Here is an 18,060-nt window from a genome sequence, read left to right as displayed (position 1 = left end):
ATGAAAATGAATGTAGTTACAAACACACACACACACACAAAACAATAGAGCATGTCAAGAATAAAAATGTAAAAATGAATGGATTACAGCATTATGTAAAATAGAGGTGATGGTGAAGTTTAACGTAAATATGTTTAAGTGTAACCAGGATTGGGCTGTTGCTAGTGTATGTATTATGAATGCAAAAGACATTTTCTTTAAGTATTTTGCACTTTAATTACAGCTTGTTAATAACTAGATGAATAAGAATATTACTCCCAGGAATATTTAAACTTTAAATGGAGAAGCCAGCTGGTATTTTCTGTTTTCATTATACTAGTGCAGTGCCCGTTCAAAATCTGCCTGTTTGGCATGGGCCGATTTCTCAATGCCTAGAGAGAACAGTACCCGGCCCCTAAATGCCTCGCATGCAGAATATCTGGAGACTACAATTTTGAGTTGAACCGAAGATGATCAGATGAACTGTAGTGCCCGTTCAAAACATGCCTGAGACATCCAGCAAGTCTTGAACATAAATACAAAGTTCCTGCACATGAGGAATGGGAATAAAGCTTAACTCTCTAAACTTTTTAAAATTCATTCTCTATGGTAGTTCTTATGTGGGTTGCAATGGCAGAGTGGTGCTCTCCATATTTCCACTTGTTGACTTCACATGCAGAAGAGGAAGCAGAAGCAGTATTGTTTATGAGGTTTTTTTTTTTCTGAACGTGCCTGAGACATCCAGCACTAAGTCTTGAACATGCCAAGTTTCGTTCACAGTACACAGTTCAATAGTAGAGCTTAAGTCTCTTAAACTTTTTTAAGTCATTAACACTGCAGATGTAATCCCACCTCTGACCACAATGTGGGTTGCAATGGCAGAGTAGCGCTGTCTGTATTTCTGCTCGTTGACTCTACAAGCAGAAGAAGAAGCAAATCAATGTTGTTTATTAGGTATTTTTATATATTTCTTGAAAACCTCTCATCCAAACAACTTCACACATCAACCCTGCACTTCCTTGAGTCCCCAGCAAACCACCTGCCAGGTATGAAGTAGATTGGATGAACAGTTCTCGAGATATGTGAGGGACAAACATACACACAGACATCCAGACAGACAGAGAGACAGAGATTCCTTGCTTTATATATAGAGAAGAGAGATACTGTATCAGCAGACAAAGGCTTGTTGAAGATGCTGGAGCTAAGATACTATATATAATAATTGGAGGAGCATCCGCACACACCAGTCTGTGCAGTATTCATTTAGTGAGGCAAGCTTCAAGTATGACTGCTTGAAGCTCCCTCACTGAAAGCTTTCCTCAAAAAATGGTTATTGCGCAGTTGGAAGTGTGCAGATACTATTCTTATCATTATTAGAAAAATATTCTCAATCTTTGATAAATCTGGCACTGAACAGAATTATTTATTTATTAATTTATTGAATTCACCTTCTCTTATCTCTATACCTTGGTCAGAAAGCACACAGCCAAAATTAACCACCATACATTTTTTATTAGTATGCAGGAAAGGGATGTGTGAAAAAAGCATGCATGTAGACGAACAAAGATACATAGACACACATCAAATCTGACACATACACACACACACGCACACACACACACACATAGAGACACACACACACTCCTCTCTCTACTCTGTCCGGTTCTCTTGCAAAGCCTCTCTGTTTTATTGATCTTGACAGGTATCGCAGTCTGAAGCAGTTCAATGTGGACATCTGCCAGACATGTTTTCTAACCGGCCGCACTACCAAAGGAAAGAAGCTGCACTACCCCATCATGGAGTATTACACCCCAGTAAGACAAACATTATGTAGCGCTCTAACTGAATACAAATTCAGGGCTCCAGGGACGTATAAAACTCAGCTGTACTCAAGAAAAATACCACTATCTCCTGATTCCTTCTGCCAGATATAGATTAGGCGGCTCTCCACTCTAAGATCTCTATCATCTCTAAGTGTATACTGTTACATATGCTTACATTGTCTCATCCAGCAGCGACTGAGTGCCACTCATCCTTTTTGGCTCACATAGTGCACACATAAAGTGCTGTTTCGAGCACACATTTTGCACTAAATCCCAATAAAACCAGAGTCTTAGGCGATTGCACACACAGTCTCCGAAGTCGAGTTAATTCCAGAGGAGTAGCTGTGGCACCGTAACTGAAGTGCTGGAGTGTACTGAGATGGTGCCAGATTTAATCTCTAATAAATTCTCATCTGTAAAATATGGCAAAAGGCCATCTCTACAATGATTTTTTTTTCACTGGACAATATTTTATATTAGCTGGCAGCAGTTATTCACAATAGCTAGGTGGACAGGTGCCCATAGATTTCTACTAGATGATAGAGAGCAGGAGATAGAGAGCCAGAGAGACAGAAAAGAGGGAAAATTTGAAACAACATACTGTAGAAAGGGAAGGAAGCTGAATTTGAATGAGAAAGCAGATGGATGAATAAGTTAGTAAAGTCAAAAATAAGACAAACCAGCCCAGAGACAGGGTGGACAAATTTCAGATGTGGTCATTTTGTAGAAAGCACATTTCTAAGAATTCTTAAATGGTGTAATTTGTCTCCCACCCATTCACTCCCGCTGCCGCCGCCGCTACCAACTCTCAACCCTCCTCCACCCCTCCCCAATTCCTCGACTCATAATCACAATCCAGACAACCTCAGGAGAGAAGATGAGGGACTTTGCCAAGACTCTGAAGAATAAGTTCAGGTCAAAGCAGTACTTCACCAAACACCCTCAGAGAGGTTACCTGCCGGTGCAATCTGTGCTGGAAGCTGAGAGCTCCGAGACGTGAGTCCCACGCGTAAACACTCGCACAGACAACTCTCTGTCTCTGCTTTTTTGTCATATTTCTCTCATTTTCTCTCACCATGCAGACACCTGCTGTTGCAGGCTAATTATCATGCTCTGACAATTTCGGGCACTCTGACTCGCTGAGATGGGTTAAAAGGCACAGCTCAGTATGCAGAATTAACATAATGTTATTCCTGTGATCTCAGTGTGGGTCAGACACTCTGTTCACATGAGCGAGTCTCACCCAAAGGGAAAAACAAGAGCAATGAGACTAAAATCCATGAGATCATCAACAAGCATAGCTTAGGGCTACGATAGTACCCAGAAAGATTTAGCATGATTATAGGCCCATGTTTTGGCTGATTGTGTCACAGTTGGGGTCACCTTTTATAACCTCAAACAAACATTACACGAGTTAATGAGTTAAACCTTCCATACACTGACATAGAGCAGAAATGAGAAGTATTCAGATCTTTTACTTAAGTAGAAGTAGAAATGTAGAAAGCTATGTAAATTAATATTCCATTATAAGTAAAAGTCATGCATTTACTGTAGTAAAGTTTTGAATGCATGCATAAGTATAGAAGTATTATAAAAATGCATCAAAAGTAATAATTATGCAAAATGACCCTTTTCAGCGTGTTATATTATTGCATTTTTATTATCACTGATGCAGGGGGGTAGGTAACTCCAACTCATTTTTTTACTCCACAACTCATGTTTCAGAGTCAAATAGTGCAATATAATGGATATAAGTTTCTTCAAAGTACAATGATAAACATGCACAATGGCCATATTACACATTTACAAGATCATACTTTGGAAAATCAAAACCCTTAAGCATGAATGTGCCACCGTTTTTTGTCCACAATCAACCTCTTGTTGGGAACTGAAAACTATTTTACAGTATTCCATTTAGTGTTCAGTGTAACTCTGTCTTCCAGTATAGTATATAAGTATATTATAAAGTAGAAAAAATGGAAATACTCAAGTAAAATACAAGTACATAAAAAATGTACTTATGGTCAGTAATTGAATAAATTTAATTAGAGATGTTTTACTGTTGTAATATTGTGAATTCAATCTTGTTTTAACTAACCTCTCTTATTCTGGATTATTGCAGTAATATGTGTGAATTAACTTTGAGTTAGGCTTTGCTGCAACCACATACACACACTTGCAGACTGTAAAAATGCCTTGGTGAGGTGTTATTGTTGGTTTCTGTTTTTCCCAGGCCGTGCTCCTCACCTAAGCTGCCCCATGCAGACACACACAGCAGGATTGAACATTATGCCAGCAGGTACGTGTCTCGCTATGCTGTGCAATACATCCAATAATTACAAAAAACTCTCCCTCTTTCACTTTCCGCTCTCTGAATCAACCCCCCTTCCTCTTGATATTAACTCCACCCCTGTTTCCACCTCTTTGCCTCCTCTGTCTTCTCTGCTCCCTCACCCTTAGTCTTTGCCAAACACTGATTGAAGTATTGATTTGGCTGCGTTGTACACTGTACTCCAGCAAGGGTAGAGACTGTACTACGCAGCAGTTTCCTTCACTCCTATTGTCCACACAAACACACGCTGGCACACATAAGCAGAGCAGTTTGTGGCTGCTGTGTGTGGAGGTCAGCGGGGTTCAGCGTGCCTAGCGGCTTGTCACTTGCTAGGGCAGTGAGCCCATTGGTCACCTGGGAGCTGTCAGTGTGGATTAGTGTCTGTTTGACAGGTTATAAACAGGGCACAGCACTGGACCCCCACACTCCTGGCAGCTCTGCCCACAGTACTGCAGAGCTGAACACACACGTCCATTTCCACTGAGCCGGCTATGTGTGTGTGTGTGTGTGCGTGTATGTGCGTGCATGGCTGTGTGCACGCTAGTAAGTGTGCCATTGTTACATTACTTCCCCGAGGCTCTTACACACAACTGCTTTACACCCTGCCAAAACAGAGGGAACACACACCAACAAGAGAGCAGACACAATTGTCCTCTTTACCCCTCTTATCTCTGCCTTTCTTCTGTTTTCTGTTTTTATTCTTATCTTTGATCCCTCTCTTCTATTGTCTCCCACCCACATATTCATTTCTCCCTATTTCTCTATTTCTTGCTCCCTCTTTTCAATTCTTTGATATCTCTTCTGTTATATTATCTAACACATTTACTCATTTGTTACCAATTACAGTACAGTACAGTGCATCAAACAGCTCTTGAATTGTGTTGGTCACTTAAAAAAAAATCTTAGCCAGTGTGATACTGTAGCTACTTACAGCCTTCACCCAGATAAAAAAAGTGGTAATGACAAAACAATTTAATTTAGTAAAGATAAGACATGTTCAGAGATAAAGTTTGTTCTCAACGTGCTGAGAAAAATGCTAGAAAAACTCCCACAGATGAATAATGTTTTGTATAAGTGTCCTCTGTATCTCTATAGTATCATAGCAACTTTGCTCAGCCTCTCATCTTATTGCATGTCAAGAAGCTTCTTTGTTTCTCATGCATCTTGTTTTATACATAAGAATGAATCAGGAAGGCTCTTCATTTGAGACAATAACATACTCTATGATTCCTCAGGCTATGCTTTCAAACAGTGTTCTGTATTAGTAACACTATAGTTCAACACCCTGGTTTAGCATCTATAAGTAGTATATAATCAATTAATAAATGGTTTATAACACAGTATGATGTAGTTGTAACCATTATATGAAGCAGCTGTTACTGTATGTATAAACAGATGTTGAATACTTGATAAAACAACATACTTGTAATATTATACTGATGTCTCCATGTGTTCTGAACACATTTATAAAAGTTTTAAAGCATAAGGCTGCCAATAAAAACTTCTATATTTTTGTTATTGTCAACAAATTCTATTAAAAGAACAATACTTTGAGACTCATGAATATATACTTTTATTTTTAAAAGGCTCAGTATTTTCCTAAAACAGCTGGCACTGTAGTTTTTAGCTAATGTGACTCAAACAGGAGTAAATAGTGCATTTGTTTTCAGCTGCAGATTTGGTGCTCTAGCGAGTATTTATGGCAGCAGGATGGTTTATGTGGGATCGACTCAGAATAAACTACAGTGCCAATGTTCGCCATAATGAAGGAACATGTCAGCCAGTGCACCAGTGTGGTTCATTTATGTATTTTTAAACATTTTTGGACAAAAATGGAGGTCTATGATACTGAAAGAAAATCAGAGATGTATAGATTCAACTCTATGGTAAGTTTAAGGTAGTGGTTGTATTAGTAGTAGTAGTTGTTGGATTGGACTACATGATATTATAAGATGTTTTCTTATTTCTGTCCCCCCTTTCCACTTGTAATTCACTGACCAGTAGTACATTGGTCCAGCATGCTATGATATTTAGACACAACAACAACAAAAAAAAAAGAGCAGTGTGCTTATTTTCCAGTGTGATCTGAGCACCGTGATAACAGAAGTAGACAGTCCTTATTATAGCGAGGGTGAGACTTCTATCTGCACTCTGGCAGCATGCAGAATTGACTTCAATCGACTTTTCTCTCTTTCTTTCCCTCTCTCTCCTGTCCCTCTACCTGTCAGTTCATAAACGATATAAAGGGAGAAATCACATTTCTTGTTTGAATTCATTCCCCGCGTTAATCGTAACTCAGCACTCACTTTGGACACTAATGGAAAGTCAAGCTGATATCAAAAAACTGGATGTCATCACTGTCAGGTCAGTGTCAGAATTTCTTCTCTTGGGATGACACATTAGACAGGTGTGTGTAGGAGTCTGTGTGTGTGTGTGAGTGTGTGTGCGTGTGCATTTGTGTAAAAGTGCCCTTCAGCCAATGAGGGGTATACGTGTTACTCTGTGGCAATAATGCAGTCTCTAGCCATCTCAGGGGAGATACGTTATTTGATGTTTGGGGTGAGGAAAGCCAGATTTGTCGGCATTTCAAACACAGAGACAGCCTCTGTCTCTTCCTCTCTCTCTCCTCTGTCCTCTCTATCTCTCTCTCTCTTTCTCTTTCTCCTGCCCCTCCCCCCCATGCCGATGCAGAAGTAGAGTTCATTCCTTTCATCATCAGTGCTGGTTCGACATCTTATAGAGGATGGATGAGAAGAAGATAATAAAAAAACTCTTAGAACTCTGTCAGGATTTCTCCCCTCTTTGCCTTGCTCTCTCTCCAGTTTCTCATTTCCCTTCCACATCCATTTACATTTATACAAGAAGCACATGAAAGAAACACACATGTATGCACAAGACACTCACACACACATATACACACACACACGCAAACTATTTCCCATTATTTTCTGCCCTTTGCTTTCTCATTTGCTGTTGTCCCTGACTGAGACTCTGCTTTCTGGTGAATTGTGTCGCAGATTGAATTATGAGTAGTCAGGTTCAGAGGCCGGGCCCCTATAACAGGACATGGATAAATCCTAAATTTCTCAGTGTTAAGGTCTCACTGGAGACTGGAAAGAAATGAGACGTAATGTGAATGTCCCTGACAGGTTCTACATCACACACCCCTCCTCCCACCATCACTCACTCCTTCAGCTGACGACATTCTGAGAAAGATGATGCAGCATGGAGGGTGTCAGTGCGTGTGTCTGTGTGTACCGCTGCAATGCTGCAGTATAGGTTTAAGACTGCTTTCATGTCATGAGTGTGTGTGTATATATGTATAAGTATGTATGGGGCCAGCCACAGGGCTCCCAGCACATTTGCATCAGGGGGTTGGTTATCTGTGCTGGTTAATTACCTTACATGAAGGAGAACCCTATCCTTGGATCATCTAACACTGTTATAAATCATTAACACTTGATATTCAGCAGACTGCACCAGTTTGTGATGAATCAGATTGGTGGTGTAGCCACTTTCATTCATTCACTTGTCTCATCCTACATCTACTTCAGATCATAGCTTCCTACATTTTCTTTTCAGTTGCCAGAGTATGGGTGACCTTGTTGCATTCAGGTGTGAGCTATATATGTAGCTGGAGAAAGCAGAGTGAGCATTTTTCATTGAAGAAAAAGTAAGAATTGCTGCGTTATGAACTATTGAGGCTCCTGTTAGGGGGAGATGATACTACATTTAATTAGTGATAAATGGTTAACACAAGAAAACACTACCAATAAACACTAATTAATAAACAGCATTTTGTGTGTTAAGGAGGGCAGACTGGGTCCTAGAATATTAAAAGATTATCAGTATATTAGCCACAAAACACCAATAATTGCAGATGCACACTCAAGTGAGTGAAGTGCAAACAACTGAGTATGATATCAACTCATGTAAAGAAAAGTTGTTGCACACTTAAAGAGTGTAAGAAGGTATGCTAAATATTTTAACAACACAGGAGTAGTTTGAGTGTTTGACTACTTTTGTTGTTTCGAGCTTGTCTATTAGTAGCAATAACATACACAACAGTAATCATTAGCCAAAATATGCAACACTTTTATATCTTCGAGTCATTTGGTTTCAGTGTCTTGCTGAAGGACACTTCAAGATATGGACAGGAGGAGCTGAGGATTGAACTGCCTACCCTGCAATAAGTGGACAACGCAATTTAAGTTTTGAACATGAATCATCATTTTTACACAGTGAGGTGATTGTTCTAGCTGTGATTTTTCTTTTTTTTTTATATCAAACCTAACAGAATGACCCCACTGTATTTTAAATACACTTTTTCCCCCTACCACAATATTTTTTATTTTGTGTTATAGTGAAGCAGCTTACAGAGCAGCGTGTGCAGTGCAGTTGTCCACTGACAGTCAGCAGGATGTAATGCATAACTGGAAGCGCTGTCCTTGGTCCTGGAAAGCCACACAGCAGCTCACTTGCTGCTTCCACACACACACACACACACACACACACGCACACATACACACACAGTTGCTGTCCATGGTGCTGGACAGCAGCACATTTCTGAAAGGCTGTTTTATTGCCTGCATGCTAGTAGATGCTACAGTATTTTATAAGAATTTTATCCTCCCTCCTTGTGGACATTTTTATAGCTCATGCTGTGTGGCAGATAGATTCTATATTATTATTTTTTTGCATTTCTGCAACTCTGCAGTCTTGTCAGTCAGATTTGTCTGGGTGGCTTGCTGTTCAGTTGCAGTCCATAATAATAAAGTAATCCACAGTACTTGAAAGGTTAAACCGTACTTATGTTTGTTTTATCTTGTATTTAAGAAAACATAGTTCCCCAGTGCGTATTGCTTTTGCTCTTACTAATTTACTCTCACGTGTTTCTCTTTTGTGTGTCTGTTTGTATACATATGTGGGTAAATTTGTGTGTGTGTATGTCTTCTCCTTGGTGTGTGTGTGTATATATAGATTGGCAGAAATGGAGAGCCAGAATTGTTCATTCTTCACGGATAGCCTGTCTCCTGATGAAAGTCTGTGAGTATGCTGCCAACCCCACACTACAAACCCCCCTCATTATAACCACAACCTTTACAGGGATTATGTGTGTCTTTTGTGTGAACACCCTTTCATCTTGATACACCGAATGTTTCTGTGTCTATGTGTGTGCTCACGCCTTGTACATGTATGTTTGACTGTTAGGGAAAGATTGGGTAATCACATAAATAATCAGCTGCATAATGAAAATGACCCACAGCGAGCAGCGTGCACACAGTGCCCCCTTCATCATGCACATCCCTGCTGTGATTAAAGTCTGTGGCATTGAGTAGATACACAAAGCCCCACTGAGGAGAAAGAGGGATGTCTGTGTATTTGTAGAAGCTGTCTGAGTGGTTGGGCGGTGCCGAGGTTAGAGCGGTGAGAGGAATAGGGATGTTTGATGTAAATGAGGCAGCCAGTGAGGTGAGTGGAAAGCTGACAAAGTGCCAAGTGGAGAGAGAATGGTTAAGGTTGTTTGAGATCATGTACTAGTATGCGTCCATGTCTTATTTTGTTGACATCTGTGTGGGCTGTCAACCATTTCCTCCTTCTCTGAGATGGTCCTCCCTCTTTTTTATCGTGCTTTAATGTCAAGGTTGCATGCCCAGCAGCTCCGTGCAAAGTGTTGTCTGGTCCCCCAGGGCTCCAGGTGTGCATCTGTGTGTATGTTTTGTGAAGTGTGCTCATTATTTCTTTTCATATGTCTTTTATATGTGTGTGTGTGTGTGTGTGTGTGTGTTCTGAGAGAAGGCTGTGATTGACACCACGTTAAAAGCCAGTTTTAGGCTCAGACTACTTTGCAGCAGTGCAACACTTTTTACTACTGACATCTGTGCTTCTAAAGTCTGCTCCCTATGTCTCTGTTGCCATGTGAATGCATCTAGAGTGTTGCTTGGATGGAGTTTTGTCACAAAAATGTTTGCATATCAGTACATACGGTATTTGCGTCAGTGCTTGTGCGTGATTCATTGCCTGAAAGTGCGTATGTATGCATGAGCGTCTCCGTCTGTACATTTCACTTCTACCCCTTATGTGTAGTGGTGTTGTTATCTGCTCTTGTGCCGTTGTATCTTGTTCTTACTCTGCAAACCCGTCCTTCTGTCTGTCAGTGCCTCTCTGTTTTTCCTGCTGCATGGCTCTCTATGTGCTGCTGTGCTATCTGTGCCTCCAGCTGGTGTTTGGCTGGCATCATACCGTTATCTGTCCTCCACCATACTGCCTGCCTGTGCAGCCTTTACACTCCACCTCTATGCATTGTTCTGAGTTCACTGTAGCTGGTCATTACTGGTTAATTGAGGAAAAGTATTAAATTGGGACACAAAAAAGTGACATATCTTACAGTTGCAGAGGTCTGTTTGAACTAGTCCTTTAAATATGCCTATGTATAATTTGGTATTACAGTGCAAAGCTTATAACTCGCTGTTAACTTTGGCTCAATCAAGCAGTTTGCTTTTGTAGCTTGCAACATTATTCAAACATATAAATTGACAAACAGCTGTCTTTCCATTAAAATAAATGCCAAACATTCACAGATCCGTTTATTGTTTTGCAGCCGTAGGCCTAGACTCATACATTAAGTACTTACACATTTAAGTTTTCTGCTCCATTGTCAATAAAGTGTTCATTTTTTGGACAATATATTGTGTTGTAGCAAAGGATCCACCTTTCATTTTTAATAACTGTGAGTGGGTTAATGGTTCGGTCAGAAACTTATATTCCAGAATACTTTTATTTGGACTGTGAGCCAGGCACAGTGCAATGCATTTGCCACAGTGTCCTGTCCCATTCTGTCCTGTCTCGCTACAATATATTTCCTCGTCCTGCTTGGTTCTGCCTGGCCTTGCTTTGGTTTGTCTGCTTCCCCCGTGCTATCCTTGGCTCTGCTTTGTGCTGCTGGTGGCTGTGTGCTGGTGGCTCAGTGTGTTGTCTCCTGTGTGGGGGACTCAGGGATGAAGATCAGTACCTCCTGCGTCACTCCAGCCCAGCCCTGGACCATGACTCACCCTGCGGACAGCACATGCTACTGGCCCACCTGGAGCACCAGGACAAGGAGCAGCTCCAGTGCACCCTGGCCCGCCTGGAGAATGAGAACAGGTCTGTAGCAAGGGGAAAAAACTCAATAAAAACAAGAACAGGACCCCAAAATTTGTGTTTTAGGGTGTATTCAGACGTGGCTCATTGAGTCTGGAGATTTGTCCCTTCTTCATTTGTTCGGATTGGGGGAGTCACTATATGTTTGCTTTCCTCTTCTTCTTCTTCTTCTTCTTCTTCTTCTTCTTTTTCCTCTGCTCACCACAGCAGATCAACCATTTCCATCTTTTCCTGTCCTCTGCATCTTCCCCTGTCATGCCAACCACCTGCATGTCTCACCCTATCGATAAACCTCCTCTTTGGCCTTCCTCTTTTCCTCTTGCCTGGCAGTTCTATCTTCAGCATCCTTCTCCCAGTATAACCAGCATCCCTCCTCTGGACACGTCCAAACCATCTCAATCTCGCCTCTCTCCAAACCGTCCAACCTGAGCTGTCCCTCATTCCTAATCTTGTCCATCCTCATCACTCCCAATGGAAATCTTAGCATCTTCAACTCTGCCACCTCCAGCTCCACCTCTTGTCTTTTCATCTGGTGCAACCACCTCCAAACTATGTAACAAAGCTGGTTTCATTACCCTCTTGTAAGCCTTCCCTTTCACTCTTGTTGGTTCCCTTCTGTCGCAAATCACTCCTGACGCTCTTCTCCATCCACTCCACCCTGTCTGTACTCTCTTCTTCACCTCTCCTCCGCACTCTCCATTACTTTGAACAGTTGACTCCAAGTATTTAAACTCATCGACCTTTGTTTTAACACACATTAAATCCCACTGAACAAGATCGATTGCATATATGGAAAAAGAGTACACTGAGCCACATCGTAAAATGTACTATATTAGTAAGCGTTGAGAACTGGGGATGAATTAGATTTAGTTATAAATTTGAATGATGTTTACATTAGGGTTTGGGGTAAGGCATGTAGCAGAGATGCAAATGTTTGGTTTGGGGAGTCATTTTCATCAGTAAACCTCCCTAGAAGCATAATAACACAAATATAAGTGTGTTTATCTGGAGGCATAACACTCTTTTTGGTAAGTCTGTTGCCATTTGCAGACCTCCTGCAGAGAGTAAACACATTCACACTCTAAATCCTGTTGAACAGGCATAAGAAAACAAGACTCCTCAGTGTGGTAGTTTGTCAGCATCCTGCACAAGGGACAAGAAGAGGCCAGAATGGATTAATGACTCACTGGTGTGATACAAGTGTAAGACATATCTGTAACACATAGATATCAATGCTTGATTTGGATTTAGTGCATCCTAGTAGCTTAAAGGTTCAAACATTTTCCATAAATGAAGAAAATTCATCTCTCCTGTCCACTTAATTGGTTACCAGAGGCACCCTTTATGTGAGTGATTCATATGAATAATTTTCTCTTGTCCTCTCTTGGGTTGTGACCTTTCCAGACACACAGTGACACACACACTTTTGTCCTTCAGGTGTCTGAAACGTTGACCCAGTTCAGTTTTTCAACAAAAATATGCCTCCTGTTATAACACTGCAGTCACTGTAGTCCTTGTTGATGACAAGTGGCTGCTGTAGTTTAATTTATATTCTCTCCTGTTATCCTCTCATGCAGCTCATACCTTAACAATAAATCAATACCAGTATCAAACAGTTTTAATTAATTATTGCACTGGTTATTTGGCCATGATGACAATGTGATAGGTACTGTTTTTCTTTGTTCCAAACAGATGGATGCTACCAATTTAGCACATAGACCAGCGTATTCTGAACCATGATATTCCAGCAGCTACTTCAATTAAAACACTTTTAGTAACGCTTCACAGCTCACAGTCAGTTAATGGCCTTAGCGTCACACACGTAAGAGATGGGAGACACGGATTCATTGCGGCTAATAATCAAAATAGAGATGATTGCTCTGCATGTAGTAAGACGTCAACAATACATTAGCCCCACGCTGCACTGTTTTTTTGTGTTAGTGTTTATGCATGTAGAGTATGTATTTATTCTAAATATGTAACTCAACATTTCAGATCACTATATGTATAGTAGGCACATTTTGTTCAGACGAGTGGTGGATAAATGTCTCCAGTTTTGTTTTGTATGCTGCACCAACATGTGGGACTGATTGTCTCCCCTCCATCTGTCCTCTGTTGCGGGTCCTGCAGGGTGCTGCAGGGAGAGTACAGGCGGCTCAAGTGGAAGCACGAGGAGGCGGCGTCAGTTCCTATGCTGACTGAGGCTGGAGAAGGAGGGCCGGGTTCACCCACAGCAGAAGGTCAGCAGGATGAGGAGCTCCTGGCCGAGGCACGGGTCCTCCGGCAACACAAGACGCGCTTGGAGACCCGTATGCAGATCCTGGAGGACCACAACAAACAGCTGGAGTCGCAGCTGCGCAGGCTCAGGGAGCTACTGCTACAGGTAGACTACTCTAGAGACTGCTGACTACTTTGTATGAAGAGAGGCATGGTGGTAACAGGGAAGGGGTGTCACAGAGAGAGTTGAGCAGTGGTGTAAGAACTGTAGTGCAGTTTTGAGGCGCTTTACTTGAGTATTTCGATTTGTTACATTTTGTTACATTATTGTTACATTATACTTCTACTGGACTACATTTTAGATGGAAATAATGTTTACTCCACTGCATTTGTTTAACAGCTGTAGTTACTAGTTACTTGGCAGATTTCAATTTTACATGCAAAATATATGATCACCCTCTAAATTTTGATTATTTGTTGTAGATTAATATACTCAACATCACATGAAGTTGTTAAAATTCACTTTATTTCATTGTTTGGTTTGTTTTTATGTAGGCATTTTAAATCTTCCATACAAAAAAGACACTATTTATAATACTACAATATATGATTGTAGTATATTTTGCTGGTAGTACTGTTTTTTTTTTTAATATAGGACTTTTACTTGTAACAGAGTACACTATTTTGACACTTATGTACTACTACTTTTATTTTCATATGCCATCTGAGTACTTCTTCCACCAAAGAAGTTGAATGATTAGAAACACTGAAGGTCACATGAATCCCAGCAGTCACAAACATGCCCATCAACAGCATCCTGTCTGTTAGGGGGCTCTGGGTAAATGTATCAGCTATGTTTCTAACATGTAACTGCAGCTGCAGTTTTAACAAAGGACACAGGCAGACACATTCAAGTTCAATGTACTCCAACATTTGTATGCGTCACAGTGCATATATCAGATATCACAGTGCTTCACATATATTCTTAAAGTGCAAAGAGGTGTAGAAGGTAGTAGAAGTAGAAGGTTGCAGAAAAACAACTGCCCTGAAAATGTCACATCTGAATTTTGAAGATATGATATTGTATGATAGAAATAACAGTGGTATGGGTGCAAAAAAGCACAGAATAGAAAGAGTTAAGAAAGAGGATAAGCATTAAGACGAGCCTTAAGACACTCTAGAGTGTAATATAAAAGGATTTACTGCAGTCTAAAGGAAAGGTGTGAGAAAGAGATGGATAGGAGAGCGGGAGCTGGTACACAGTTACTCAGTAACTATAATATGAAAGTATAAATTGTTAGCAGCAGGAGTATGGATGCAAATTTGCGTATGCAGGTCAATGAGTGAAGAAGTGGCATATAAGGAGACAAGAGGAGAAAGACGGCGAGAATAGGAACAGGATGCATATTCTTCAGGTTAAAGACTTTAAGGAAATTGAGAATGAAGAAAGGAGAGTGTGGCAGAGGAGGGATGATTTCAGAGAAAGAGGACATGCCTGGGTGAAAAAAACTTTTCAAATTCATACAATCCTTTCCTTCCTGCACCAATATTGCAGTTTCATCTCCTCAAAAAATAAAATCCGCCTTAGTAGTCTGAATGTCTGAATCCCTCCCATTCTTTGCAGACACCCCAGTTTTGGTGCAACTACTGAACTTACTCACCTCTTGAGTATTGCTTCACTGTTGCTAAACCACTTCAGAGATGGTGGGTTGTGTACATGTGGTATTTCTGATTGTGATTTGAGACCCTCCTCCACCACTAACAGTGTGTTTTATGATGTGCTGCTTTGTGCGGTGCAGTTCACTCCTTTTTTTATCTGTCTATCAAAGCACAAATAACAGTTACCCGGAGGTTTTGTTAAACAGCTGTTGGGTAAAACTGCCTTTTAAAAAATAAATAAATAAATCTTTCCAGAGATGCCGGTTGACGACTGATGGCTGAGTGCCATTAACCATCACATTCATTACTATCTGAAAGACTAAATAACATGACTCTGTAGTCTGTAACATGATGAATATGAGCAATTATTTGGATTGAATCATAATCAGTCTTTCCTAACAGCCCAAAGATGATTCGGAAGCCAATGGATCAGAACCGTCAACCCTGTCTTCTCCTGTGTCTGGAGGGGGTCACCATGGGGAGCCGGCCAGCAGAGAGACCACTGACACTGAAGCAGCAGGTCAGCGACGCGCAACGAAACTCAGATTTAGGGCTGACACATGCACGCAAGTTGAATTTGAATCCATGCATCCTCCCTTCCCACCCCTATCCATTCATAGAAGTGTAACATCTTGTGTGTATTTGTGTGTGTGTGTGTGTGTGTCAGGAGATGATATGGAGCACGAGCAGGACACGGTGCTGCAGCTCCAGGAGGTCATCGAGCAGCTGAGAAACGTCTTCCCCTCAGAACCGGGTGAGTTTGTCTCGGCCGTGTGGGTCTCAGCAGCTGTGGCACCCACGCTTCAGAGACAGACTCTTTGCTCCTCCATCACCCGCGGGAGAGTAAGAGATGGAGAGGAGTGCAAATATGTACTGCTGCGGGTCGATAGTCGGGGGAAGGGACAGGGAGATTAAATGGCAGCGAGGAGGAGTAAAGATAAAGAGAGACGGAGACAGTAGCAGAGCTGGAAAGAGAGTGTCAGTGTCACACACTTTGCAAACTGTCCCGTCGCATTTAAAATGGAATTTGCCGGGCAGTCCAAAGCTTGTAACTTGAACAAAGAAAGGGATTATCATAATTATAGCCTTCTTAGCTATAACCAAGAACATTTTCTCAGTCTTCTGCGTGTGTTCTTCAAATTGTAAAAGCTTCACTCCACAATTGCTTCTTCTCTTTCCTAATTTCAGGCACCACCTCACACATCTAACCCCAAGTGGGCCCGGAGGAGCAGCATGAAAGCCTGAAAGGACGCCTGATGGCAGAGGGAGGAGCTCCATATGGCTGGGGTCAGGCCACAATACAACCAGGCCCTGTGACCACTGCAGCAGCTATGATACCCAGAGCTAACCCTCCACTGGAACTCTGTGCACTAAAAGCCTTTTTCATGCAAACTGCTAGAGGCTCACGCTGATGTCCGTTTGGCCAGGCTGTGCTTGATAACTTCAGTGGCGCAGCCTGACACCATGTTAACGAGCCAAAGGAAACTAACGTTAGCAGCAGGTCAGGGAGAGACTGAAGTGAAGGAAAACGCCCCAGCCAAGACACTGTGCTTACCAGTATCTGTGTAGTCGTCCGGAGGTGTGAAGCTTTATATCAGTCCACAGCACAAATTGGACCTTCCGTGAAAGGAACTTTAAAAAATGCAAAAAGGAAAAGGAAGGATATCCCCTTGTTTTGTCAGAATGCCTGTATCTTCAGTGTTTTTGTTTTTTCTCCTTCAATGTGTTACCATGGTTGTTATTTTTGTTTTTTGAAGGGAGGTGGTGCGTTAAAACTCGCTTGTGTAAACTAGATCAGGGCTGGGCTGACTGCATTTCATGTGGCTGCGTGGTTTAGATTGTCAGGGAGTTGACAGCACCCACAACAAGCTTATTTACTTTGTGAGAGTGACACATCATCAGTTAAATCCATGATTTATTTAAGACAGCCAAAGTGCCCGCTAGCACAGCGCCTCTGTATGCATACACTGTGTTCCTCTAATCCTCTCAAACTGCTTGTCGCTCTCATTGCTCGCTTCTCCTAAGTGAGCCCTTAACGCTCATACACAACCACTTGCACTAACTATACATGCACGCACACACTTGCTGCTACATATGTGCACATCCACACTCGCTATTTACAATGCACCCCTCCCTCATTATGCACAAATACATAAATGCTTCCCTGCATGATCAATAACATGTACTGTGCTGCATCACTAAAGATACAGACTACATACACACCCATGAAAATGGAGATCCATTTCATCTCTTTGGCTCGCGGGATTCAGACTAGCTCTCAGTTTTGAGCCAATTTGTTTTGTGACTGAAATTGGTTTTGCTGAGGAAACGTCTGCCGATAAATATCAGCAAGCAGGCGTCCGCTCTGGGATCTTAGTGTTCTCCTGCTGTGTGCAGAAAAAGGGAAGGAAGAAGCTCCAGGCGATACTGCTGCCAGGCTGAAGCTTTCTCTCTTTCTGCTAGGCCAATTTCAAACACTATGGGGGGGAACAAGGCACACCACTATAACATGATCCTACACTGATTTCATCCTTAATAATCCCTCCTCTCCATGTAGATTTGAGAAGAACAGTAGCTAGTCTGCTGGAAAACACTGTTGCCTCATTTTCCCTTGCTAATGTCTACTTAATTGCTTTGATATTCACAAAAAGACGAGTGGTTGGGATGGCTTTGCCCTCATCTTTTGAGGGTCATAGGGTGCACATTCTGTTCTAAACAGCACAGTAAATTAATGCCTTACGATCTAAATCCGTAGTTAGTGTTTCTGAATACACACAACAGACTTTTAATTGTGTTTTGAAATTCAGGGAAGGAGGTTGCATCAGGCGAGTGTGTTTATGTGCCAGCATCTGTCAGTCCCTGGACAGGCTGGTGGTTAATTTGGAGGACAGAGTAACAGGAAGAATGGAA

The 18,060-nt window shown here is 41.6% G+C and overlaps 1 protein-coding gene across 1 annotated transcript in view; it reads left to right on the top strand.

Annotated features, from left to right (window-relative positions):
• Positions 1-17,785, top strand: part of drp2 (dystrophin related protein 2) — an 86,504-nt gene extending 68,719 nt beyond the window's left edge. Inside the window, exons 16-24 of the mRNA XM_044364093.1 lie at positions 1,682-1,793; positions 2,662-2,798; positions 4,036-4,101; positions 9,115-9,180; positions 11,131-11,277; positions 13,405-13,657; positions 15,553-15,670; positions 15,818-15,904; positions 16,339-17,785. Of these exons, the coding sequence (XP_044220028.1) occupies positions 1,682-1,793; positions 2,662-2,798; positions 4,036-4,101; positions 9,115-9,180; positions 11,131-11,277; positions 13,405-13,657; positions 15,553-15,670; positions 15,818-15,904; positions 16,339-16,358 (1,006 nt within the window). The 3' untranslated portion in view covers positions 16,359-17,785. The remainder of the gene's footprint in view (positions 1-1,681; positions 1,794-2,661; positions 2,799-4,035; positions 4,102-9,114; positions 9,181-11,130; positions 11,278-13,404; positions 13,658-15,552; positions 15,671-15,817; positions 15,905-16,338) is intronic.
• Positions 17,786-18,060: the final 275 nt, after the last annotated feature.

Source organism: Thunnus albacares, chromosome 10, assembly GCF_914725855.1.
Source record: "Thunnus albacares chromosome 10, fThuAlb1.1, whole genome shotgun sequence".
In the NCBI taxonomy this organism is placed as follows: Eukaryota; Metazoa; Chordata; class Actinopteri; order Scombriformes; family Scombridae; genus Thunnus; species Thunnus albacares.
Note: the sequence above shows the minus strand (reverse complement) of the source record. Positions and strands in the feature narration are given on the sequence as shown.